This window comes from Mesoplodon mirus (genome assembly GCF_964341445.2).
Source record: "Mesoplodon mirus genome assembly, chromosome: 19".
Classification (NCBI taxonomy): domain Eukaryota; kingdom Metazoa; phylum Chordata; class Mammalia; order Artiodactyla; family Ziphiidae; genus Mesoplodon; species Mesoplodon mirus.
In genome coordinates, this window is record NC_138995.1 from 18,974,555 (window position 1) to 18,994,701 (window position 20,147).

Here is a 20,147-nt window from a genome sequence, read left to right on the forward strand (position 1 = left end):
TGTTCTGTAATCAGGGATGTTGGCAACCTGTGTCAGCAACCAAGTAATGTCTGCTTTTAACAATGTCCTGGGCCCACCAGAGAAACACCCAGCTCTACCCACCACCAGTCCCTCCCATCAGAAAGCCTGCACAAGTCTCTTAGATAGCCTCATCCACCAGAGGGCAGACAGCAGAAGCAAGAAGAACTACAATTCTGCAGCCTGTGGAAGGAAAACCACATTCACAGAAAGACAGACAAAATGAAAAGGCAGAGGACTTTGTACCAGAGAAGGAACAAGATAAAACCCCAGAAAAACAACTAAATGAAGTGGAGATAGGCAACCTGCCAGAAAAAGAATTCAGAATAATGATAGTAAAGATGATCCAGGACCTCGGAAAAAGAATGGAGGCAAAGATCGAGAAAATGCAAGAAATGTTTAACAAAGACCTAGAAGAATTAAAGAACAAACACCTAGAAGAATTAAGGAACAAACAAACAAAGATGAAGAATACAATAACTGAAATGAAAAATACAGTAGAAGGAATCAACAGCAGAATACCTGAGGCAGAAGAACGGATAAGTGACCTGGAAGACACAATGGTGGAATTCACTGCTGCAGAACAGAATAAAGAAAAAAGAATGAAAAGAAATGAAGACAGCCTAAGAGACCTCTGGGACAACATTAAACACAACAACATTTGCATTATAGGGGTCCCAGAAGGAGAAGAGAGAGAAAGGACCAGAGAAAATATTTGAAGAGATTATAGTCGAAAACTTCCCTAACATGGGAAAGGAAATAGCCACCCAAGTCCAGGAAGTGCAGAGAGTCCCAGGCAGGATAAACCCAAGGAGAAACACGCCGAGACACATAGTAATCAAACTGACAAAAAAGGAAGACAAAGAAAAATTATTGAAAGCAGCAAAGGAAAAACGACAAATAACATACAAGGGAACTCCCATAAGGTTAACAGCTGATTTCTCAGCAGAAACTCTATAAGCCAGAAGGGAGTGGCACAATATATATAAAGTGATGAAAGGGAAGAACCTACAACCAAGATCATTCTACCCGGGGGCAATACTGTATGCTAACACATATATATGGAATCTTAAAAAAAAATGGTTCTGAAGAACCTAGGGGCAGGACAGGAATAAAGATGCAGACGTAGAGAATGGACTTGAGGACACAGGGAGGGGGAAGGGTAAGCTGGGACGAAGTGAGGGAGTGGCATGGACATATATACACTACCAAATGTAAAATAGATAGCTAGTGGGAAGCAGCTGCATAGCACAGGGAGATCAGCTCGGTGCTCTGTGACCACCTAGAGGGGTGGGATAGAGAGGATGGGAGGGAGACACAAGAGGGAGGAGATATGGAGATATATGTATGGGAGGGAGACATAAGAGGGAGGAGACATGGAGATATATGTATATGTAAGCTGATTCACATTGTTATAAAGCAGAAACTAACACACCATTGTAAAGCAATTATACGCCAATAAAGATGTTAAAAAAAACAAAAAAGATTACTCTACCCGGCAAGGATCTCATCAGATTCGATGGAGAAATCAAAAGCTCTACAGACAAGCAAAAGCTAAGAGAATTCAGCACCACAAAACCAGCTCTACAACAAATGCTAAAGGAACTTCTCTAAGTGGGAAACACAAGAGAAGAAAAGGACCTACAAAAACAAACCCATAACAATTAAGAAAATGGTAATAGGAACATACATATCAATAATTACCTTAAACATGAATGGATTAAATGCTCCAACCAAAAGACACAGGCTTGCTGAATGGATACAAAAACAAGACCCATCTATATGCTGTCTACAAGAGACCCACTTCAGACCTAGGGACACATACAGACTGAAAGTCAGGGGATGGAAAAAGATATTCCATACAAATGGAAATCAAAAGAAAGCTGGAGTAGCAATACTCATATCAGATAAAATAGACTTTAAAATAAAGAATGTTACAAGAGACAAGGAAGGACACTATATAATGATCAAGGGACCAATCCAAGAAGAGGATATAACAATTATAAATATATATGTACCCAACACAGGAGCACCTCAATACATAAGGCAACTGCTAACAGCTATAAAAGAGGAAATCGACAGTAACACAATAATAGTGGGGGACTTTAACACCTGATTTACACCAATGGACATATCATCCAGACAGAAAATTAATAAGGAAACACAAGCTTTAAATGACACAATAGACCAGATAGATTTAATTGATATTTATAGGACATTCCATCCAAAACCAGCAGATCACACTTTCTTCTCAAGTGCACACGGAACATGCTCCAGGATATATCGCATCTTGGGTCACAAATCAAGCCTCGGTAAATTTAAGAAAACTGAAACCATATCAAGCATCTTTTCCAACCAAAACACTAGGAGATTAGAAATCAATTACAGGGGAAAAAAAAACGTAAAAAACACAAACACATGGAGGCTAAACAATACGTTACTAAATAACCAAGACATCACTGAAGAGATCAAAGAGGAAATCAAAAAATACCTACAGACAAATTACAATGAAAACACGATGATCCAAAACCTATGGGATGCAGCAAAAGCAGTTCTGAGAGGAAAGTTTATAGCAATACAAGCGTACCTCAAGAAACAAGAAAAATCTCAAATAAACAATCTAACCTTACACCTAAAGGAACTAGAGAAAGAAGAACAAACAAAATCCAAAGTTAGTAGAAGGAAAGAAATCATAAAGATCAGAGCAGAAATAAATGAAATAGAAACAAAGAAAACAAGAGCAAAGATCAATAAAACTAAAAGCTGGTTCTTTGAAGAGATAAACAAAATTGATCAACCTTTAGCCAGATTCATCAAGAAAAAGAGGGAGAGGACTCAAACCAATAAAATTAGAAATGAAAAAGGAGAAGTTACAATGGACACCGCAGAAATACAAAGCATCATAAGAGACTACTACAAGCAACTCTATGCCAATAAAATGGACAACCTGGAAGAAATGGACAAATTCTTAGAAAGGTATAACCTTCCAACTGAACCAGGAAGAAATAGAAAATATGAACAGACCAATCACAAGTAATGAAATTGAAACTGTGATTAAAAACCTTCCAACAAACAAAAGTCTAGGATCAGATTGCTTCACAGGTGAATTCTATCAAACATTTAGAGAAGAGCTAACACCCATCCTTCTCAAACTCTTCCAAAAAATTGCAGAGGAAGGAACACTCCCAAACTCATTCTATGAGGCCACCATCACCCTCATACCTAAACCAGACAAAGATACTACAAAAGAAGAAAATTACAGACCAGTATCACTGATGAATATAGATGCAAAAATCCTCAACAAAATACTAGCAAACAGAATCCAACAACACATTAAAAGGATCAAACACCATGATCAAGTGGGATTTATCCGAGGGATGCAAGGATTCTTCAATATATGCAAATCAATCAATGTGATACACCATATTAACAAACTGAAGGATAAAAACCATATGATATCTCAATAGATGCAGAAAAAGCTTTTGACAAAATTCAACACCCTTTTATGATAAAAACTCTCCAGAAAGTGGGCATAGAGGGCACCTACCTCAACATAATAAAGGCCATATACGACAAACCCACAGCAAACATCATTCTCAATGGTGAAAGACTGAAAGCATTTCCTCAAAGATCAGGAACAAGACAAGGATGTCCACTCTCACCACTATTATTCAACATAGTTTTGGAAGTCCTAGCCACAGCAACCAGAGAAGAAAAAGAAATAAAAGAAATACAAATTGGAAAAGAAGAAGTAAAATTGTCACTGTTTGCAGATGACATGATACTATACATAGAGAATCCTAATGATGCCACCAGAAAACTACTAGAGCTCATCAATGAATTTGGTAAAGTTGCAGGATACAAAATTAATGCACAGAAATCTCTTGCATTCCTATACACTAACAACGAAAGATCAGAAAGAGAAATTAAGGAAACACTCCCATTCACCACTGCAACAAAAAGAATAAAATACCTAGGAATAAACCTACTTAAGGAGGTAAAAGACCTGTACTCAGAAAACTATAAGACACTGGTGAAAGAAATCAAAGATGACACAAACAGAGAGATATACCATGTTCTTGGATTGGAAGAATCAATATTGTGAAGATGACTAGACTGCCCTGCCGCCGCGGAGCCGCGCGGAGGCGGAGGCGCGGGTGCACTCAAGATCCGGCTCCACCGGTAACCCACCGCCATGGCCGAGGAAGGCATTGCTGCTGGAGGCGTAATGGACGTCAATACCGCTCTGCAAGAGGTGCTTAAGACCGCCCTCATCCACGATGGCCTAGCACGTGGAATTCGCGAAGCTGCCAAAGCCTTAGACAAGCGCCAAGCCCATCTCTGTGTGCTTACGTCCAACTGTGATGAGCCTATGTATGTCAAGTGGTGGAGGCCCTTTGTGCTGAGCACCAAATCAACCTGATTAAGGTTGATGACAACAAGAAACTAGGGGAATGGGTAGGCCTCTGCAAAACTGACAGAGAGGGAAAACCCTGTAAAGTGGCTGGCTGCAGCTGTGTGCTGGTTAAGGACTATGGCAAAGAGTCTCAGGCCAAGGATGTCATCGAGGAGTACTTCAAATGCAAGAAATGATCAAATAAAAAAACTGGGCTCTTGTTCCTCAAAAAAAAAAAAAAAAAAAAAAAAAGATGACTACACTACCCAAAGCAATCTACAGATTCAATGCAAACCCTATCAAATTACCAGTGGCATTTTTTACAGAACTAGAACAAAATATCTTAAAATTTGTATGGAGACACAAAAGACCCCAAATAGCCAAAGCAGTCTTGAGGGAAAAAAATGAAGCTGGAGGAATCAGACTCCCTGACTTCAGACTATACTACAAAGCTACAGTAAAGAAGACAATATGGTACTGGCACAAAAACAGAAATACAGATCAATGGAACAGGATAGAGAGCCCAGAGATAAACCCACGCACGTATGGTCAACTAATCTATGACAAAGGAGGCAAGGATATACAATGGGGAAAAGACAGTCTTTTACAATAAGTGGTGCTGGGAGAACCGGACAGCTACATGTGAAAGAATGAAATTAGAACACTCCCTAACACCATCCACAAAATAAACTCAAAATAACTCAAAATGGATTAGAGACCTAAATGTAAGACCAGACACTATAAAACTCTTAGAGGAAAACATAGGAAGAACATTCTTTGACATAAATCACAGCAAGATCTTTTTTGATCCACCTCCCACAGTAATGGAAATAAAAACAAAAATAAACAAATGGAATCTAATGAAACTTAAAAGGAAACTACAATCAAGATGAAAAGACAGGGCTTCCTTGGTGGCGCAGCGGTTAAGAATCCGCCTGCCAATGCAGGGGACATGGGTTTGAACTCTGTCCGGGAAGATCCCACATGCCGTGGAGCAACTAAGCCCGTGCGCCACAACTACTGAGCCTGCGCTCTAGAGCCTGTGTGCCACAACTGAAGCCCACATGCCTAGCGCCCATACTCCGCAACAAGAGAAGCCACTGCAATGAGAAGCCCCCGCTTACCGCAGTTAGAGAAAGCCCGCGTGCAGCAACGAAGACCCAACACAGCCAAAAATAAATAAATTAAATAAATAAATTTTTTTTACAAAGTTGAGAAAAGACAGAAAGACAACGCTCAGAATGGCAGAAAATATTTGCAAATGAGAAACAGACAAAGTATTAAACTCCAAAATATATAAATAGCTCATGCAGCTCAATATTTAAAAAACAAACAACCCAATCAAAAAATGGGCAGAAGACCTAAATAGACATTTCTCCAAAGAAGACATACAGATGGCCAAGAAGCACATGAAAAGCTCCTCAACATCACTAATTATTAGAGAAATGTAAATCAAAACTACAGTGAGGTATCACCTCACACCAGTCAGAATGGGCATCGTCAGAAAATCTACAACACCAAATGCTGGAGAGGGTGTGGAGAAATTGGAACCCTCTTGCACTGTTGGTAGGAATAAATTGATACAGCCACTATGGAGAACAGAATGGAGGTTCCTTAAAAAACTAAAAATAGAATTACCATATGACCCAGCAATCCCACTACTGGGCATATAACCAGAGAAAACCATAATTCAAAAAGACACATGCACCCCAACGTTCACTGCAGCACTATTTACAATAGCCAGGTCATGGAATGCCCATAAATGCCCATCGACAGACAAATGGATAAAGAAGATGTGGTACATAGATACAATGGAATATTACTCAGCCATAAAAAGGAACGAAATTGGGTCATTTGTAGAGACGCAGATGGATCTAGAGACTGTCACACAGAGTGAAGCAAGTCAGAAAGAGAAAAACAAATATCGTATATTAACGCATATATGTGGAAGCTAGAAAAATGGTACAGATGAACTGGTTTGCAGGGCAGAAACAGAGACACAGATGTAGAGAACAAATGTACGTACACCAACGGGGGAAAGTGGTGGGGGGATGAATTGGGAAATTGGGATTGACATATTTACACTAATATGTATAAAACAGATAACTAATAAGAACCTATGGTATAAAAAATAAATTAAATTAAATTAAAAAAAAAACAAGAACAAAAAAAACAATGTCCTGGAACAGCCCTAGAAGGTTCTGGATTTCAGAGCTAGCTACATAATGGTCTCTTCTATCTCCACTCAAGGGTTCTGCTGAAGTGAGGTGATTTCCAGGGCCTGTTTTTTTTTTTTTTTTTAACTTCCTCCCATTCTAATTTCTGAGGCAGTTTGGATCCCTGGTGGCTGTCAGCATATCACCCGTACTGTGGCCTCTGTCCCCAGAGGTTTGTGTCCCTGGAACCCTGGGTACAAAGGACTCAGCTCAGGGCAGGCACTAGGTCTACATGGGTTGGCAGGATGAGTGAAGAGACGAAGGTGACTCAGTCTCCTGCTCCAGGCTGGTTGGGCCATGCTGCAGCAAAGCTCAGGTCTAGGCACCACATTCGCACTGGGAGACAGAGACACCTACGAGGAAGGAGAGTCTGGAGAGGCACGGCCGTGGGGTGTGGTTGGATCAGGTCACCTTTAACCACCTCAGTGGGGGCAGGCAGGGGATGAGCGTGGGAGGTCATAAGCAGATTTAAAGAGGTCAGAATGTGGGAGAAACAAGAGCCCCAGCAGGTCCCAGAGGAACTCAAGGGCCTAGAAGCAATAGGGCCTGTGAAAGGGCAGAGCTATCGAGGTGGAGACAGACAATGGGAAGAGCAGGAGAGGGAGGGGATGGATAGGGCACCAGAAGCTGCTCTGAACGCAACCCACAATATACCCCTTTGTTGGAGGAGACCTCAGCAGGGGGGTGGGAAACAGCAGTAATGAAAGGACCTTGGGATAACGAGATGCTGTAGGTGGTCGGAGCAAGGCGTTTTGGCAAAAATGCTGAATGCAACAATGCGGGGATATGGGCATGTTTCTGCCACCACAGGAGGTGAGTGTGTTACCAGGGCAACAACAGCAGAGGGATGCCAAGAGGATGGGGCTCCAGGGAGCCAAGCGGTGGCCCAGGGGTGGCACATGAGCCCCTGTCCACACTGGCCATGGGAACACGAGGCAATTAAAGGCATCCAGCAGAATCCAAACACGAGCCCAGAAATACACCACCTGCCTCCTTGCATTCTGCTCTGCTGCCCACACACGTCCAGTCTCCAGCTCTCCCACGTCCCCTGTGCAGTCCACCCCATGGCTCTGGGGCAAGGTCTCATCCCTGCTCACCTGGCCGCTCCGTCAGAGCATATGAAGCAGGCTGCATGAGCAGTCCCCACAGGCGCTGGCGCCCTTCACGTGGAGAGCACCAGAACACACCACATGCCCTGCACTTCATTTTACCCTCAACATCCCAAGGTAGAATGGCAAGTGTCAGAGTCACTTTATGAAGTGGCAAACAGCTGGGATGGGAATGTAAATGTCAGCTCTGGCTCTGGGCACTCATCCTATTGCAGGGCTATCAGAACTACCACATGGTGTAACTCACAGCCCCTGAGCAAGTGCCCCTTGGCCCAAGTTGATGGATGGTCAGCCTGCAGCCCAGAAACCCACCCCTGGAAAGCCACCTCCCACCAACACAATCCCCCGGGAAGTGGCAGATCGGTCCTGCGGGTGAGCTTCGTCTCCCACCAGGATTCTGTCCTCCGCCTGGCAGCACTCACTCTCCTGAACAAGGCTCTGAGAACCTTTGCCCAAGCCCACCTGTTCCTGGCGCAGTCACCTGGGTTCGCCCACAGCTCAGAGACTGCCCAAGCAGAGGAGGGTGACAATTAAAAGTTGCTAAACGTGGCAGACAGCAAAGCTGCTGATGGCATCACTCTGTCATCATTCCCACAAGAGCCTCTTCATCCATCCTGCCTCTAGGAATAGAACTCTTGACAAAAGCAATAACGTTAGGCCCACAACGTCGCATTTCATGTCAGGTGAATCACAGAATCTCCAAGTTGGCGGGACCATAACAGTCCTCTAGTACGGTCTACAGATGGTGACTCACCTTCTGTGTCACTCCTTATAAAGCAGCTGCTCCAGGCCTCCCATGACAGGAAGCTCCCTCTTTCAAGGTGACTCTTTGTGTCTTCAAACTGCTCTCACACTCACAAAGGCCCTCCTCACATCTGGCCAACATGTATCTCCCGATCACTTCCAACATGACCCTAGCTTGGCCCTCGCCACTCCAGCACCTCCAGTCACTGGATAAAAATTCAGATTTCTCCTCTCAAAATCACCTGTTACAGGCTTTCCTTTCCAGAACTCTCTCCTCTTCCAAGATTCCTACATTTGCTTCTAAGCAGGTCTGGCCAACAACTCCCTAAGTGCATCTCCAGCAGGCTCCCCACTTCTTCCTGAAGCCCAGCCCCAGAAGAGAACACTCCCAGCCAGCAGGAGCAGCCTAGTCTACCTGACAGTCACTTCTGGGTCCTTGCCCAGGGCTTCACCAGCAACCACTGGTGCTTCCCTCAAGAGAAGCAGGAGAAAGTATTGGGAGCATATGTATTGATACACATGCTGTCCTCAAGAACCTTACAGGCCGGGGAGGGAAAAGATGTCCACAGATGACAGCCTGGGAAAGTGCTGAAACAAAGACTCCAGCAGCACGCTGAGGCGTATGTGTCAGGGAAAGTAGACTGTGGGCATGGGAAGGCCAAGAACTCTGAAGCCAAGATGGCCTGGATTCAAATCCCAGGCCTGCCACCCTCTGTGAGACCCTGGACAAGCTACTTAACCTCACTAGCCTCCGTTTACTAATCTATAAAATGAGGGGATTATACCCACTGACAAGATTATTGTAGAGATTAGACATGCTGGGTGTAGAACCCTCAGACCTGTGCCTGGTACTCAGTAGGCTACACAATGGCAATGGTTGGCATGATTCTTAATGGAAGCAATCTTTGAATTGGATGATTGAGAGCCAGTCAAATTTCTTAGGCTGACATTGGGAACAGAGGGAAAATCCTGAGCAAAAGCATAGTGTGAGGAGTGAAAGGAGCAAACATCTCGGGCCCATGGTGTGTAGGGAATGGGGTGGAGCGTGGGGCCAGGGCTGGGGGCTAGAGTGTCAGCATTGTGGGGGGCAGGTGCTGAAGGAGGCCCCACTTGTGTGCATCCCTCCACTGCTGGGTCCCATGTGGGGATGTCAAAGCAGGACTCTACGCACCCTCCGGGGCAGAGGGCAGCTTGGGGTCTTTTCTCAATCTGCCTCGTAAGATGATGCTCCTCCTGCAGAGCTGCAGAAGGGCTCTGCCCCCCAACTCCTTCTCTTTCTAAACTATGGCTCACATGTACTATGTTGAGCCCACTCGCTAGAATCCTTGATCTGACCCAAACGTCCCCAGGACACCAGGCTCCCCCATTCCGAACTGGGATTATTCCAACAGCCCCCAGTTAGTTTCCCTCCAGCTAGTCTCCCACAACACTTCCTGTTACATTTCCCCTTCACTGTCAAGAACCCAGAGGGCTCCCTCCCACCTAATGCTTGGAATCTCCAAATAATCCCTGGCACTCCAGAGCTCCCAGCAACAAACACCAGGCCTGGCCCAGCCTCATCAACCTCTGCTGTTATTCCCAAACAACCTCCTGTTTATTCTGGAGCACAGTGAGCAATATCCCCTTCTCTGAGCTTCTTCCTCCTCAAAGCCCACCTCCTGAAGGAAGTCCTCTATTCAAGTCCACAGAAACTACTGAGCCTGAAAGAGGGCTGCATGGATAGAGCCCCTGGGAAACAAGCACACCAGACAGTGTGGTATGCATGAGAAACCACTATAAGGGGGCAGGGTGCCTATTAGAAAGGCACCAAGTGCCATGGGACTTACTGTCAGGTGAGGAATGCACACCTCCAAACCCTGCTGAGTTCAAAGTGGGCAGTCCCTTATTTGCACAAGAAGCTAGATGCAAACACCTCCCTGAGGCTCTCAGACAGGGCCTCGCTTACTCAGAATGCCTTCATAAGGGCAAATGACCATCACACAGTAGAAGACAGATGGTTGGGTGAGGGTGGGGGCAGGGCCCAGTCCTAAGAAGGGGGGCCAATCCACTACCTGACCTGCGCCCCATGGCCCATGTTCCAGACTGCCCAGGCCTGTGCTGGCATGTGCCTGCCAACAAGGGTTCGTTCTGTGGCCATTTCCTATTCCTAGTCCTTTCTCCCGGGCAATCTCAAGTTTCATGGGGATGGGGAACAGGCCCTCATGTCTCTCTGCATCGTCCCCAGTGCACTTACGGGTAGGCAATTACAAGCAAAAGAGAAAGATGCCTGGTCTCCAGCTCAGAGGGCCTGATCTAATGATAAGGCCTCCTTACCCAGGAAATACCCCAGACAAACTCCTCCCAATCCAGAGCTCTCTGCAGATGGTGGTGGAATCTCCTCTTGGGGTCTGCCAAGCTCCTGGTAACAGGTGCCATCAATGCTGGCCAGGGATTTGAATCTGGGACTGGGAACTGATGTTTTCAGCTTCAGATGAAGGGCACTGGGGGCCAAACGTTGGGCAGTGCCCCCACACACACCGGGAGCCCCAGACCTGTGCCACGTGATTCCAGCAGAGCAGGAAGCAGAGTCTCAGGACCCAGTCTGTGGCCACAATAGGAGCAGGAAGCCTGAGTTCATTCCCCACCCTATTTATTTGTCATTCTCTCGCCCTCAGATAATCAATAGCCAGTTAGCAAGACTCTGTAAGCTCCCATAGATAAACTGCCTGATCAGCAACTGCCGGAATCAGGAACTCTTGGGCAAACCTACAGACTTCTGGAAAGAATCTTTCCTTTGTCAGCAACTCTTGGGAAACCTCCCTGCCTCCTGTAGCTAAGCTACACCACACAGAGCTCCAAGGGCAAGCCAGGCAGGGCCCTGGCACAACACTGCCTCTGTGAGGTGGATTCTGGCTCTTCTGACCGGTGATGAAACCCAGCCCAAAGGGTGAGCAGGGCGGTGTCCGCTGTGAGCACTGCATCACAGCCTGGGCTTCCCAGCCAGTTGGCGTTTGTTTTGTTGAATCCATTTGGAGCACAGAAGAAAACATGAAAAACTTTAGGGGAGAGCTGGAGAATGTCCCAGTTTCTCCTTCACCTGTGGTCAGCACAGAGTTGGCCAGAAGAAGGTGGCTTCCCTCCCTTCCTCTCACCACCCTGAGGCACGTGATGTGGGGACCCCCTAGGGAAGGCCAGCCCCCATGCTCACAGGAGGGAAATCCTTGACTGACCCCACGACCATGTCCTGAAGCTGACAGGGAAGATGATCGAGCACAGGATCACAAGCACTGCAGGCACTTTGCCTTCATGAGGCTTTGGGGCAACTCCTGTAGGAAATGCTGCTCTGGGCCAATTGGTTGAGACCAGGGAGGGCCCAGTCCAACATTCCTGGAAGGAAAGCTGGGCTGCAGAAGGGAGCTGGTCCCAGAGCTCCCTCCCCTCTCCATGGGTTGTTCACGAGGCATGGATAGCAGTGCAGGCCTGAGAGGAACACTGTGGGGAGAGCTCTGCAGGGGGTACTTGGGGAGGGGCCCTCGCTGCCTTGGCAGAAGCCTGTCATCCTGCAAAGCTTACCTCACCTCCCACATAAAGCCATCACACATTCTTTTCTTCACAACCTCCCCAATAACATTCTATCCAGCTTGCTGTGCTCACCGTTTCCTGTGGTGAGCCTTGTCTCCTACCCGGTCAGCATCCTGTCTGAGGACCAACCAGTTCTTACTCTTTCTGAACCTCCCCCTTCAGCTCCCAGCAGTGCTGAAACCCTACAGGGCTTTTCAGGCATCAGGACTATCAATGGATCCAAAGACACAAACTGATGGCCTGCTGGTTGAATTAGGGCCAGAAGTAAGCATTTGCTGGGTTAAGCACATGGTACTGCTTAAATATATGAATTATATTTTAACACTTTAAGATCAGATTTTCTGGCTTCTCTTTAAAAAACTGGAATGTCTGGGTGCATGGAGTCCGCCCTGCTCTGTGGCAAAACTGGGTTGAGATGAGAAGCAGCTGTTCCTTTAGACAGGGCATGGTCACCAGCTTGCCCTAGTCCTCTGGACCAGATGCTATGGATGCCCTGTCCTGCTTCCTCTCAGCCCACCTCTGGGCTCGCCCGCAGCTGCAGTGCTCATGTGCGTGCTGACAGCTTCCCATGGCCAGTGCCTGTATCTCTCTGCTTCTTTGCCTGAGGACTTTCTCCACCGCTAGTTGGCATTCAGAACAGCCCGGAAGTGCCAGGGATTTAAAGCCCCTGCAAAGAAATTCTCGACTCATACAAGAGTCAGTGGATTAAAACCCACCCTCTTTCCTGCCCCTCAGTGGTACAATTCTGAGCACATTCCACATGATTATTCACAGGGTCCCCAGTGGAACTGAGTTCCAATGGCCCACAGTGGCAGTCCACTCCACTCCCTTTCTGCCTCACTTTCCCCCCCTCTTCACTCGTGCTTACTGGAATCACATTCCAATTAAACTATCTGCTCTCAAGTCCTTGTCTCAGGGCTCACTTTTGGGGAAATCCAAGCTAAGATACCCTACTAGTCTCACTTTACCATTTTTACATCATCTGTCTGGCCCCACGAACATGGCCCTGAGAGCATGCCCCTGATTAAGGGCTGTAGGATAGGAGCCCCCACCCACCCAGGGGCCTCCCAACATCCCCGAGACAGAAGACTCACCTCCCCCGAGTAACTGTACTTGCCCCTGAGGATCTGCCGGTACAGCCGGGTGCGGTTGTCATCCTCAAAGGGCATGGTGCCACTGAGCAGGATGTAGGCGATGACGCCCAGCGCCCACATGTCGACTGAGTTGGTGTAGGGCTTGCGGACCAGGACCTCAGGGGCAATGTACTCGGGCGTGCCACAGGTGGTCTTCATCAGGCAGTCGTCACCCTTCTTGCGGGCACTGGCCAGGCCAAAGTCCGTGATGATGATCTTGGAGTCAGTGCCTGGGTGGTAGTAGAGCAGATTCTCAGGCTTGAGGTCTCGGTGTGTGATGCCCAGTGCGTGCAGATACCGGACGCCATCCAGTACCATCTGCAGCACTCGAGTGGCGTCACGCTCAGTGAAAGAACCCTTGGCGATGATGCGGTCAAAGAGCTCTCCACCAGTGGCCAGCTCCATCACCATGTACACGCGCTCCTGTGTCTCAAACACCTCCACCAGCTGGATGATGTTGGCGTGGCGCACCCGGCGCAGCACACGCAGCTCCGACTCACACACCTCCCGCCCCTCCCGGTACTTGGTCTCAATCATCTTAATGGCATATGGCTGCCGGGTTGCCCGGTGCTCCACACGCACCACTCGGCTGAAGCTGCCTCGGCCAATCAGGGCTTTGATGTCGTACTTGGCCGTCACACGTGGGTCGAACTTGGCCCTGTACTTAGCCACCCTGGCCCTGCGTGGCGGTTCTGAGGGAGGCTCTGTGTGGCCGGTAGTGGGGGCACCAGGGCAGGGGTTTGCACCCTGACTGGCTTCTGGGAACCCAGCTTTGAGAGGGCCAACACTGTCCACCTCTGTAATGAAGTGCTTGTACACATCGCTCTTAGTGCCACTGAAGGGCTCCACCTTCTTGACCAGATCCAGCTGGACATCCTTGGGCGGCTCGGGAAGGACCTTGCTTGTCCCACAGCCCATCACGGACACAGGGGCATCCTCTCTAGCGAGGCTGGCAGAACCTGCTCTGCAGGCAGTGCCCCGTCTACACCTACACAGACAGAAGAAAGGAACTCAGCATAGCCAGGGACACTTCTGGAGGGATCCCAGCCATCCTCCTTACCCCCTCCCCCCTGGCCCTGGATAAACCCAGCCTGAAGACCTGACTCTGGTATGGTTCCCTGGAAGGGAGAATGGCTTTGGTCCCTGAGTGCTTGGAGCCCAGATGCCACGAAGGATCCAGATGAAAGACTGGGTCTGAGTTCCGTGGTCTTGATGTACATCTCCCTGGGTATAATTTTCATGCTGCTCTTCAACTCTGAAGAGGGGCAGGAACATGCACCAGGCTCAGCTGTCACTGCCTCCACCCTCCTCCCTACTCTCCCTGGGTCCCTTAGCATAGTTGAAGTCCTATGTTTTTTAAAGGTTAAAATTATTCCTCTTATTACTCTGACTCATCTTTTCTGAAACGGGGGCGTGGAGTGTTGGAGGCCTGTTCTCCAACACTATCACCCACCAGGGTGTAGAAAGCCACTTCCCCAAGGCCTCCTCCCTCATGGATACCTTCCTGGCCCTCTAGGCCTCCTGCAGGGGTTGATCCCCCACTGCAACAACCCACCACCACCCACTGCTCTGGGTGCTGCCCTAACCTCACTCTTCCCTGGATGGCTCGCACTACTTTTCTAATGCACCATCTTCACCCTGGCAGTTTAACACCCTGTTCCAGGGTCTCTCACTTCCCCAGTTTACCACATAGATGGTTAAAATGCCACACAAGTCTTAGAAATGGCTAAAATCAATTCCAGTGAAGTAGGAACCACAAGCCTTAGCACACTGCCACCAGAGAGCCAACAAACTAGCCTGGGTTTCACTTAAGAGGCAGAGGGGAGAACTTCCCTGGTGGCACAGTGCTTAAGAATCCACCTGCCAATGCAGGGGACACGGGTTCGAGCCCTGGTCCGGGAAGATCCCACATGCCATGGAGCAACTAAGCCCGTGTGCCACAACTACTGAGCCTGCATGCCAAAACTACTGAAGCCCACGTGCCTAGAGCCCGTGCTCCACACCAAGAGAAGCCACCACAACGAGAATCCCGTGCACCACATCGAAGAGTAGTCCCCGCCTGCCGCAACTAGAGAAAGCCCGCGCAGCAAAGCAGCAGCAGTGCAGCCAAAAACAAACAAAAAAAAAAGAGGCAGAGGGGGCCTTGAGCTCAGAAAGGACACTAACAACTTCATCCAGATGAGACTCAGGCCGTAGATCGGGGCACTCTGCTTCCATGGGATGAGGATCCAGGAGACTTTCCCATTTGTTTTCCAGACAAAGATGTTCCAACTATCAATACCTTGTGGCTGGTGGGGCCCTGGACAAGTTGAAGTGCTGAAGTACCACTTTCCAGAGGTCACTTCTATCCAGGCTGCCCTTCTCTAAGTCTATCTGAGGGCCCCAGGGGTGAAAGAAAAGAGCTGAGAATTTCCTATTAATTAGGATATACAGAATTGGGGATAAAATGATCAACTCAGAACAAGCGTTTACTGAACATCTACTTGGGATACAGGAATGAATAAGACGTCCAGTGCAGGTATATTTTAACATACCCAATACAGGCAAAACATGGTCAATAAACTCATAGTCTAAATGAAGAGCAAAACATCAAAACAGGTAATTTCAATATGACGAAGTAAATGTTAGGCCTGAGAAACAATAGTAGATACATGAGTGACACAAGAATGGCACAGGGATTAGGGAAAGCTTCCTGGAGGAGGCGACCCCCACGCTGAATTTGAAGTAAGAATGAGGCAGGTGAGGAAAGGTGGGAATGTTGTTTCAGGCAGAGAGAATGACACACTCAACGGCTCAGAGGCCCAGAGCAGCACCCCGTGCCTGGGAATGTGCAGTCCGGTGACGTGAAGACAGGACTGGGGGCCGAAGTGTTGGAAGGTCAGCAGGAACCAGGTTGTGGAGAGCAGCCCAAGTCACAGCGAGGAGCCAGGACCTTCCTGGGGGGTGAGAGGAAGCTACCAAAGGGTTTACAAGGAGAAGCGACTCTGCGTTTAGAAAGAAGTATAAGGCTGAACTGGAGGAGGGTCAAAGTGGACTGAAAGGGCCAGTGAGGAGGGTAGCAGCACAGACAGGGTGGCGGCATGGAGAGAGGTCAGCAGGAGAAATGACAGGGACTGGAGGCTGGACACAGGGGTGAAAGGGAGGAGAGGACAACACTCCATTCCCTCACTCCAGCTCCTGGGCAGAAGGTCAGGAGCGCAGGAGGGACAGGTTTGGGAAGCAGTAGGAAGAGTTCAGTTCTGGAAGTGCTGCAGTGGGGTGGCTGGATGTAGAATCTAATGGTTGAAAAGATCTGGTCAACCAAGGGGGAAAAGGGGGGATAAATTGGGAGATTGGAGTTGACATATACACAGTGCTATATATAAAATAGATAATAAGGACCTACTGTATAGCACAGGGAACTCTACTCAATACCCTGTAATGACTTATATGGGAAAAGAATCTAAAAAAGAGTGCATATATGTATACGTATAACTGATTCACTTTGCTGTACAGCAGAAACTAACACAACATTGTAAATCAACTACACTCCAATAAAAATTAATTTAAAAACAAAAAAGAAGAAGGAAAAGAGCTGGTCAGGGTCAGAGATTCCATGGCTGCCCAGGGGCAACACCAACCCCCACCCCCAAACCTGTTTCAAAGCCAGCAAAAGATACCATGAAAGGCAGCGGAGGGAGACCCAGGGAGGTTTTGCTGGGGCACCTTGAGGGTCACAGAGAACCCACACAGAGGCCCTGAGTGAGGGTCTGAATTCAAGATGGTGATAACTGACCAATGTGGCTAATGTGGTGATAAATGACCAATAACTGACCAATGTTCCCAAGGAAGAAGCTCACCTCTGAAACGTACAAAAGACCTTGATTACCAATCCATCAGACAAAAAGACCAAAGATTAAGGGCTTAGGTTTTAATCAGTATGTCAGTATGACTCTCAGCAGAATGAGATTTATCTTTCCTCACATAAGAGGAAAAGATTCCTCAACCAACACCGGCTCTTCAGGATTTGCTGCAGTTTTCACCCAAACGCCCAGGAGATCCCATATAGCAGCTTAGGAAATCATGTTTAAACACAGGCATTTAGGGATTCCCTGGTGGCGCAGTGGTTAAGAATCCGCCTGCCAATGCAGGGGACACGGGTTCGAGCCCTGGTCCGGGAAGATCTCATACGCCGCGGAGCAACTAAGCCCGTATGCCACAACTACTGAGCCTGCGCTCTAGAGCCCGCGACCCACAACTACTGAGCCTGCGTGCCACAACTACTGAAGCCCACGCACCTAGAGCCCGTGCTCCAAAACAAGAGAAGCCACCGCAATGAGAAGCCCGCACACCGCAACCAAGAGTAGCCCCCGCCTGCCGCAACTAGAGAAAGCCCGTGCGCAGCAACAAAGACACAACGCAGCCAAAAATAAATAAATAAATAAATTATTAAAAAAAATAAACAAAGGCATTTAGAAACAAGGTTCTTTTTCACAGAGGCCAAAGATTAGAACTGTGGACTTTGGAATTCTGCAGACTCATCTCTTCCGTCAGGGAAAATACAAGACTTAATACAGTAAAGGGCTGCAGCTCAGGAGAAAAAAGCTCTTGGGCCAGGATTCCTGAGGCAGAACACAGGCCCTGATCCCCAAGACATCTACCACCATTCAGAGAGAAGACAAATTGCATGGGTGATGCAGCACAGCTACTCAGATGTCACTTCTTCCTGGGGAGGAGGTACAACCCTAGATCCGCAAAATAAGTAACTGTCTCCAGGTGTACCCACAGGCTCTTTTTGTTTAGATGTGCATACCTAGTCTGGTCCTGATGAGAAAAACTAAGGTTCACAAAAGAAAAGGCGTGACTTTTCACTTTAAACAAAGTCTAAGCAAGGATCTCAAGTCAGCAGTGAGACAGCCAAGGATTATCCCTCTCTGACCTTCCTTATTCCTTTCTGGGACACAGTTTCTCTCACATTTGTTCCAATTAGAAACTCTTCAAAGATAGGCTGATGCTGGTACTCCACCTTCCCAACTACAGATCGAGAGTGGAGGAAAGAAGGTGCCAGCGCAGATGCGGGGAACTGCTGATGACCTCCAGGTGATCACAGCTGCTCCACACTCCAATCACATCTGTCAAATTCTCTTTTCACATCAGTTAGGTGAAAAGGCAAACAGGGACAAGGGAAGCAGCTGGCAAAATTCCTTCCGTGAAGAGGGCAAAGTGTTTTCCTGTCCTCAGCTCTCATGTATGTGCCCCCAGCAGAGTGACCAGGGTGGAGGTGAATGAGGAAAGCCTCAAGAAGCGACCTCCCAGGAAGGTCAGGCTACGCCAGCTCTCACAAGTCACTATTCTGTCTCACGACACCAATCCTAACACATCTTACAGAAAGTACTGAACTCTCTGGAGTCGGCCTCCACACCTTCAACTCCAAGCCTGACCCCAAAGCGCTCCTCAAAGAAGGTAAGCGTATTGGACAGAGTGCAGCAGTAGGCATGAGCATTCAGCACCACTGTCCTCGCTCACACTTTATAGAAATGACACGCCAAAAAGGTAGAAACTTGTCCAAAGCCACTCAGATAGCGACAGCCGAGAACGAACCAAAATCTCATTCTCCATCCAGAGCTCCTTCCACCAAACCAGATAGACTCCAGAAGTGCCTGGGGCCCAGCTGGGCTCAGACTCACCAGGTCAAGGCCTCAATCCTTCCTCATACCACTCAGCTGATGAATCAACGAACCTTTACTGAGGATCTTTTCTTTTTTTTTTTTTTTGGTTGTGTTGGGTCTTCGTTGCTGTGCATGGGCTTTCTCTAGTTGTGGTGATCAGGGGCTACTCTTCGTTGCGGTGCGCAGGCTTCTCATTACGGTGGCTTCTCTTGCTGCGGAGCACAGGCTCTAGGCTCACGGGCTTCAGTAACTGCGGCACGCTGGCTCAGTAGTTCTGGCTCATGGGCTCTAGAGCTCAGGTTCAGCAGTTGTGGCGCATGGGCTTAGTTGCTCCGCGGCATGTGGGATCCTCCTGGACCAGGGCTCGAACCCGTGTCCCCTGCACTGGCAGGTGGATTCTTAACCACTGCGCCACCAGGGAAGCCCGAGGATCTTTTCTGAAGGGCATGCCTTCCGAAACCTGCATTCCACGTACAATCTGGGTCACACTACTCAATGCTATACTCTAGATTACTTTGGATCACTAGAGTTGTCAGCCTTTTGAGGGAAGGGACCACTTCTCAGGTTTCCAGAACTCTCTGGCTCCCAACAAAGCGCTGAGCTCCGAGCAGGCATTCAATGTTTGTTAACACTGAGTGAAAGGTGGGCTGGTTCTCAGGTTTCTTTTTGCTGCAGGGCAACAATCCCAGAACCTCAGAAATTTTCAAGTGGCAGGAAGAGGCCAGATTGGTGTTTAAACCAGAGCCATGCTCTTTGGGCGCCTGTATAAATGTCCTCAACAACAAAGGAAGCCAGAGTTCTCAGGTCTATTCGGACCTTACAGATTGTTATCTGAACTCCAAAGCAAGTTTGTCCATAAACTGCCAGACCCATCTGTGGGGAGACCAGGGGCCTAGGAGCAGAGGACAGGAATGGGTCCTGAAACAATTTTCCTGGCCACAGAAGTCTGTGGATGCCTCCCAGGCAGGCACCCAGCCCTCTCCAATAACACCTCCTAAGACCGTTCTCCATGGCAAAGCTTCACAACCTTTTGCCTGCAAAGATCTCTATATTCTGCTCCCATGTTTTGAAAGACTGTCTATCAAAATGAAGTAGGCAGTAATCTCTCAGGAATCCCAGAAATAAGTAACTGCTAAACAGCACTTCTAATCATCACGAGGCAAGCAGGGATAGCAGGCAAAGAAGTCTGTCACTTTAGATAAAAACCCCTGACCCTCACACCACACACAAAAATAAACTCAAAATGGCTTAAAGACTTAAATATGAGACAAGACACCATAAAACTCCTAGAAGAGAATACAGGCAAAACATTCTCTGACATA

The 20,147-nt window shown here is 47.8% G+C and overlaps 1 protein-coding gene and 1 pseudogene across 2 annotated transcripts in view; one reads left to right on the top strand and one right to left on the bottom strand.

Moving 5' to 3' along the window:
- The window catches only part of PSKH1 (protein serine kinase H1), a 36,813-nt gene that overhangs the window by 9,811 nt on the left and 6,855 nt on the right, over nucleotides 1-20,147 (bottom strand). Inside the window, exon 2 of the mRNA XM_082606224.1 lies at nucleotides 13,139-14,165. Coding sequence (XP_082462350.1) covers nucleotides 13,139-14,095 — 957 coding nt within the window. The 5' untranslated portion in view covers nucleotides 14,096-14,165. The remainder of the gene's footprint in view (nucleotides 1-13,138; nucleotides 14,166-20,147) is intronic.
- On the top strand, nucleotides 4,148-4,834 carry LOC309794580 (small ribosomal subunit protein eS12-like; annotated as a pseudogene). The gene has a single exon. The product of its transcript is annotated as a small ribosomal subunit protein eS12-like (transcript).